Below are 7,916 nucleotides of genomic sequence, written 5' to 3' on the forward strand. Positions count from 1 at the left end.
TTTCAGCTCTGCTCCGATTTTAACCAAGTATGTCAAATATTGTCTAGTTTTCTGAAAGCCAATGAAAAAATTATTATTTTTTTTAACTCTTTTTTTAAATCAAGTTTTAAATCTGTATAGTACAACAAAGTATTAGGACCAGGCTAGAGATTTATTTTTTTTGATTAGAGAATAAAGTCATAAAATTACTTTATGCGAGTTTATTCTTGTAATTTTATAACTTTATTCTTGTAATTTTATGACTTTATTCTCATAATATTGTTTAAAAAAAAATAAAAATCTCTTGCCTGGCAACAATACTCGTAGTGTAGAAGCCCTGAACGCTCTTAATAGAATAAAGAACATGTATTACCATAAATCCTCACTGAAGTTTTTACCCCTTGTCATCCATAAATCATTTTTATTGACCATTGGACCGCTGCACAAGAAATAACTATAGTTTTACAGCCTGTATTTGGATGGAAACCTTGAAATAGTGCATAAATTGACTGAAGAGTCTAAATATTTCAGTCTAGTAACACATGGTAGAAAAATGTTTAAAAGAACATAATTTAAGCACTTTACTTTGTGCCGAGCTTAACATTGTTTTTGTTATTACTGATTTAATGTTTTTCAATGTTGTTTCATGGTTGTTTTTGTTTTGAACCCTTTATCCTGGAAGTTTAAAGAATTATTTTTAGCTTCAGTGCTAATTTAAGCCAGATGTCTGTCCTAGGATGTTGACCATTTTTTTCCTTATCTCTTCATTATGTAAAAAAAAAAAAAGAACTTAGTACTGTTCATTGTGTTTTTTAGTGTTTAAATTCATAAAACTGAGACAAACAAGAAGCTGTTATCTTGTATAGCTAACAATAGTGAGCATCATTTTAATAAGAAATAGTTTTTCCAAAACTAAACAAATTTGAACTTTATTGATCTCACATTGGAGAAATTTACCTCTGCATTTAACCCATCCCCTTGGGGAGCAGTGGGCAGCCATGGTGGGGCGCTTGCTGAGCAGTATTGGATTAAAGGTCTTGCTTAGAAACACAGAGTGGCAGTCTGTGAGAGTGGGGCTCAAACCAAGAACCTCAGGATTCCAAGCTCTATGCCCTAACCACTAGGCCACCACTCCACACAATTTTTGTTTTATCTTTATTTTTTTAATAATCTAGTCTAATCCCAGATCCCAGTTCTGACGTTAGTTTGTCTAAACTCAGGATAAAAATACCATTCAGGTGGTTCTGTAGTATCAGTTGAAAATATTGCATTCAATTTGTATTTTAAAAGTCAGATGGCCCAGGCTGTGTGTTGAAAAAATAAACAAAGCATCCATTGAAGAAAGAATTTGGATTAGGTTAATATTAGGTTAGAAATAGGTAAATAATAAACAGTAAGTTGTACTTCTGAAGGGTTGTCCAATGTTAAAAAATTTAACATACAAAGCATTGTGGTCTGTATTTTTGAGGCTGTTTCTTAACTTTTTGAATGAATAAATTGGAGAAAATCATACCTTTAGCTTTTTTTTCTTTAGTACAGGTAAGCCTGTTATTTTAAGCAAATCTTGCTATAGAATAGGCTAAAATAAGCCATAACAACAATTTACAGTAAAGAAAATCAGATGAATCACCGCTTTTCACTAAGAACATAACCGTGTTTAGAATTTGTTACCATTATCTGGGACAAGGGATTATTAAAATGACCAAAATGTTAATATGAGATTTACTTGTGTATAATGTATATATAAATGCAGTAGCTGGTACATAGAGCATGTGTGCCAATAAATAATATCAGCCGCTGGATCCCATTCTTAGCTCTCATGCATGGGGATATGGTTACCATAGAAACACTGGTTACATTTAATGCATATTTGGAGAGGATTTCAGTGCTTCAGTTGCCCCAGCAGTTCAGTTGCCTGCTTAAGAGACTCTTATGCGATAAAAGCCCATAGCTGTTGGATGCATGTTCGCAAGATGTTGATGTACATGGATTGTTCTCAAAATGGTTCCCTGTGATTAAATATTCTCATACTGTGGGCCTTCGCCCACCCTGTGAGTCAGTAATGAGGATGTTTAAAGGACTTCTTCTTTCTCTCAACTTGGCCCTTCTCCTCAGGGGACCTGAATGCACCCTTGTGTCTTGAACAAACCAGAAGCAGTTTGGTAACTTGCTGTGAATGCTGGTTTTATTCGGTAATGGTTTTAACCAAATTGTGTGAAGAATGCAAAACGGTTCACTTTGTCAGGAGAGTGCCTCTCTCAGACTGCTAATCAGTGTTTATACACTGGACAGATCACAAAATGAAGGAAAATTAACCTATAAAACAAATAATATTAGCATCTATAAAGCCTAAAGAACTTACTCCTTTACTACATTTCAGTCAGCGATCAGTTTATAGATTATTGACCATTATTGTAACTTCTTTAAATAATATAAAGTAGCACAGTCTTGAGCATATAAAATATGAACTATTGGAAACATATGCAAATAAATGCAAGCTCAGATTTTTAAGTAGTCCGTTGATCTAATTTCATTTTTGGAAAGTGATTTAACCTACATGCACAATCCATGCTTAACCTAAGACCAAAAAAAAAAAAAAAAAAAAGATAAAAAAATCTATGCTTTATCCCAATAATCTGGTATTGGAGGCTTTTTGGACTCAACCATTTAACACATCAATGCTCATCTGTAAAGGGCAGATTAACATGGGTCAGTGTGTGTTAAACTGTATTAATCAATGTGCTGGTGGGGAGTTGTGTAACTTAGGGGAGGCAATCAGTCTAACATGTCCTTCATTGCATGCAATGTTGTTTCTGCAGCGAAGCGATGGAGAGGGGGGTCTTCTGTCCGTCCATACAGCTGCATAGAGGGACTGTCCACGCTCAGCTTACCCATCCTGCCTTACACTAAACCTGCTGCACTAACTGAGACCAGAGGTAACACTAAGAACCAAGCAGGTCCACAGATGATTAAGCTGATGATAAAGATTATCCTGATCAATATGAAGGGTTTTCATCATATTTATTTTGTTTATCACCTGCTGTGCTTAGTTTAGATTTTAAAAAAAGAATAGTAATACATAACTATAAGAGAAATTGAAGGGGGTTATGGGATATGCAAAATAGTTAATAGGTTGTGCAGTTTCTTGGAAATTTTTTTTTTTTTTTTATTCCTTGTTTCTTTTTACCACACAAGTCACTCTGTTTATTTTGATTAACCAAAACTTAAAAACTGAACATTTTGGGACGGATGTATCTGCAGCCCCAAATAATAAATGCAAATCTTTTGGTGGACATCTCTACTGATGCAACAATCTGGCGCCATGGATGGCTGCCTCGGTGTGTTGGTACGCTGTAGGGCAGACTGCAGTGTGTCATCCGGTCTGCAGAGAAGGTGATTGGCTGCAATCTCTCCAGGATCTGTACACGTCCAGGACTCTGATGCATGCAGGAAATAATGTGGCTGATACCTTGCATCCCAGCCCCAAACTATTTCAGTCATTTCCCTCTGGCAGGCGGCTTCAGTCCAGCAGGACCACACGCCTCAAGAATAGTTTCTTCCCATCCGCTACCAGCCTTATCAGCAAGGCCCAGAGAACGCTGTGACACTAACACTGCCTCTGTCCCTCCACCGTTCAGGACCTAGAAGCTACACCAACGTGGCATCTCAAGATCTCTAGCATTAAATTAACACACAGTCTACTGTATACTTTATATTGTGTATAGTAGATTTTATATTGTATATAGCTATAGATTATGTATTCTGTAAATATATCCAATTTGTCTGCACCATCAACACCAAGTCAAATTCCTTATAAGTGCAACTTACTTTGCAATAAACCTGATTCTGATTGTGATTCAACTCTTTAGTTTCTGGCTGTACTTTTTTGGCAAAAAAGTTCAAGCTCATTTTAATTTAGAGAGCATCCAAGAAACAATAACTTTCAAATTCTCTTTTCAAGGCTTGTGGCTACTTCTTAGTTCAAAAATGGGTTATACACCATCAGTTTCTGCGTAAAGAATGATAATGAACCATGTGAGTTGTTCAAGGTTGTGAGGATGTTGCTATCTAACTAATCCTGTTTTATAGGTTTCAGTGAATTCATCCCTGAATGTTCACACAATACTGTTTTACAGTACTTTTCTTACTAATTAGGGGACTTCTGATGGTGGTTGGTTGCTGACTTTTTTAAATGTAAAGCATATTTTCAAAGCATTTGTCATTGTCTTTCCTTTGCTTTATGTTGGTCTAACTTATTTTTATTTATTTAGGTTTTTAACTTTAGATATTTAAAGTCCATTAGATTCTGTTTGGAAAAATGTCCATCAGAGAAAAGCCGACTTCCACTTCAAGTCCATGTCTCGTTCTACTCCAAATTAATCTGAAGGTTGTGCCAAAAGCAGCTGTTACTTCAGAAATACAGTGAGACATTACTGTATTAACATAACCCAGATTCTCACAGAACCTACTCCCTGCAGTGTAAAATCAGATTACAGTAAATTGTAGAGCAGGGATTATATGATCAGATCCTCAAGATGTTTGAAGAGAAACTCGGCTTAAATACTTCCTGTTCTGTTTCTTTCCCTTTAAGCTCCGCTTTCGGTATCTGCCCAGCCTGTTGTCCAGCCAACTCCCCCTCACAGAACCAGCTCCAGCCTCAATGACAGAACACCCACTTTCCTTTCCAACTCAGCTCTTCACAGTAAGACCTCACTTATGTGTTTTCTCTGCTCCATACTTTTAATAGTATTCCTATGCAGGATGAAAATATATATATATTTGTGGATTCAATATTTTTGAAAATCTAGATTAACCTCACTGTAATCTTAGAATTAATCTAGATTTAAATAGCTAGTTTGCCAAAGGTATTCATAATGTGTGTGCTGCCTCCAGAATTTAAAAGAAATTGTTTACTTTTTTGCAAAATCACAATTAATTTTGTCTTCTTACTTAAGATTATGAAAAAGTTATAGCTACTTTTTTTTCGCTCTGAGTATTTGCTTTTGCTTAAGTAAATGCTGAGTAACTGCTTTTTTTGTTACTGAGTATTTGCTGCAAAAAATTGTGCCCCACCTGTAATTATAGATGTCACACTTTAACAATATACTGTAATATCTGCAAAAATCTGACACACACCTCGCCTCGATCAACTTCTCATCTTTGACGGTTCTCTTCGTGGCGTGCTGGTCATGTATTCTCCTCATGATGGTTCGCCTTGCAGGTACTTTGTAAGATGGTTCACATGTGGGTGCCTGCAGAATGAGCTTGAGAACCTCACCTTGGATGTGGTAATTTCACAGTATAACTGCACAGGTTGAAAGACTGATTAGTTCTCGCCACCTGATATACATTCACGCTAAAATATCAAGGTGAAAGTCGTCATTAATAAATACCCAGCTCCCAACCCAACTGTTAGAATACATTTACAGCAATATGTTTTTTTTATTGCCTGATAAGAGCCTGGCATTATCGCAATGTGTTAACGCCAATAATATATATGTATACCATAAATATATATATATATATATCTAAGGTGAAGCATCTTTACAGGATTCAAAAGTTTGTCTTATGAGGTTTAATGTCTCCTTTATCATTTTAGGTGTTGGTCGCCGCCATGCTGCCATCACGCCCCAGTCTTCGCTGGACAGCGACGTAGGGATGTCGGAGCTGGAGGAAGACTCCATCTCTATGAGCTACAAACTGCAGGACATGACAGACGTGGAGGTCATGGCACGACTCCAAGAGGAGAGTGAGTCACCTCTAAAAATATACATCATTAAAAATATATTTTGTTTTTAGTTACATTTAAGCTTGTTTTGGCCTTGTAAAGAAACATATGGTGATTTAAAGAATATTTACCTACCAGAAAGGATGTAGATTCTGAGCTACACTTTAGTTTCATCAATTTAAAATGGAAAAGTTTTCACCTCCGTTTTAAGTCACAAAAACCCCTTCGTATCAATAATACTGATGATGAACAAAAGTGGTACAAAGGCTACCCATGAGGGACACCATTAGTTATAGTGAATAAAGCAGTGATTTTAGAGAGGCAGTCAGGCATTAAACTAATGATCCAACATTAAGACATTAAGGACAAAGATGAGCTAAAATATAAATATTGTCATGTCTAGGTTGAGGTTTGGAGGACCCAAATGCAGAGGCAGAGAGGCTGAGGTGAATACTTGTAGTTTTAATGAAAAAAAAGGTTAACAAAGGCAGTCCAAAAAGCCAACTAAAATGTAACAGACCAGAATCATGGAGACATCAAGGGAAAACACGTAGAAGGAGCCAGGGAGAGACGAGGGGAGACGATTGCAGAGATGACAGGACCAGCAACAACAGAAGAACCAACAAAGAGTGAGAGCAGAGGGAGAGCATAAATAGCTGACAGAGACAAAGGGAGGGCTAACGAGCTGACAAGGAGCAGGTGTGAGAGGAGACAATGAGGGAGCCAAGGGGAAAGGAACACACACACACACACACAAGATGGCAACAGAGGACAACAGAAAAACATGAGAACTAACATAAATCTAGAAATTACAGCAAAATAGGAATTAAACCAATAAAACTAGAAAACAAGGAGCAAAGTAAAGCACAACATAACCAAAACCATGACAAATATGATCAATCAAAACCTTTCCTCCCAATAAAAATGCCTTATAATGGTTATCTGATTATAAAAGAGTAAAAAAAAAATACTTTCTATTAGGGCTGGATTATTACATGAAAAAAAAAAGATTTGAAATTGCAGTTGCCCTACATTTAGGTGTTGTTATATTTAATGGGAAATAGACACTAACTCACTACAGCCCTATAGGTGGCGGTAACACCCTTAAAGGGGGTTTATTAATTATGATTGAACCAAATTGATCTTACATTGAAGAAAATTCGCCTCTGCATTTAACCCTCCTTGGGGAGCAGTGGGCCACTGTGTAGCTCCACTAGGCACTGGGCCAACACCCACCCAGCTAAATGTAGATCTATGCATGAAAGTTAGATGTAAGCACTTTTCCCACTGATCTTCTCTATTTATTCACTGGATTGCTGATAGCCCGTTGATAGTACATGGTGCTTTGAAGTTACCAGCCGCCATATTGGTGCTCCCTAGTTAAAACCGGTCAGAATGGAAACAATAAGTGCACTACAGCAACAACAAAGATTTTTCAGCCAATTTCAGGGGGGCTTAAGACTTTTAGGACAAAGAAATGTATCACTTTCACACACACTTGCTGTTTCATATCATCAGTAGATTACGGTAATTTGTGATAAATAAATAGGCACATCACATTGCATAGTCAGTATGAAGTCAATGAAGTCTATAAATCATGTAATATAACATATTATACAATTCCATCACAACAGAATTGATGTGATTATGGAGCATATTAATACAGATGTGCCAAAAGTGCTACTTGAATATGTACATGTAATATACAGGTGTTGATTACATTGCCATGGTTATTACATATAAATTCAAGATTTTACATCAAGACTGAATTACATGTACATGTCTGTTAATGCTATAGTATTTTCTTATTTGCAAATTGTGCATGCATAGTGCCATATACTTTTATGCTGTCTCTGTGCATTAGCCTTTAAATCTGACATAGATTTACAACAAGGCTAAATTAATGAAGCAGTTTAATAACTCCACTGAGCTTTAGTTTCTACACTAGCAAAATCACATAAATTGGCAAAATAACAGGCAACATCAAATTCAACAAGAATCTGATAATTTGCATACACTATACATACAAGTATGTATGCACACACGAACATACACTATCCAGTGACTAATTACCTTTTATAATATAACTTACATATGTATGTACGTAACATACATGACACAGGATGTGTGTGTATATGTATATATATATATATATATATATATATATATATATATATATATATATACCGTATTTTCACGACCATAAGGC

General features: G+C 36.1%; 1 protein-coding gene across 1 annotated transcript in view; it reads left to right on the forward strand.

Moving 5' to 3' along the window:
- slain1 (SLAIN motif family member 1) overlaps positions 1–7,916 on the forward strand; it is a 20,813-nt gene that overhangs the window by 7,137 nt on the left and 5,760 nt on the right. The window contains exons 3-5 of the mRNA XM_015398904.1: positions 2,799–2,915; positions 4,571–4,681; positions 5,579–5,728. Coding sequence (XP_015254390.1) covers positions 2,799–2,915; positions 4,571–4,681; positions 5,579–5,728 — 378 coding nt within the window. The remainder of the gene's footprint in view (positions 1–2,798; positions 2,916–4,570; positions 4,682–5,578; positions 5,729–7,916) is intronic.

The sequence above is a fragment of the Cyprinodon variegatus genome, unplaced genomic scaffold (genome assembly GCF_000732505.1).
Source record: "Cyprinodon variegatus isolate N-32 unplaced genomic scaffold, C_variegatus-1.0 Scaffold971, whole genome shotgun sequence".
Classification (NCBI taxonomy): domain Eukaryota; kingdom Metazoa; phylum Chordata; class Actinopteri; order Cyprinodontiformes; family Cyprinodontidae; genus Cyprinodon; species Cyprinodon variegatus.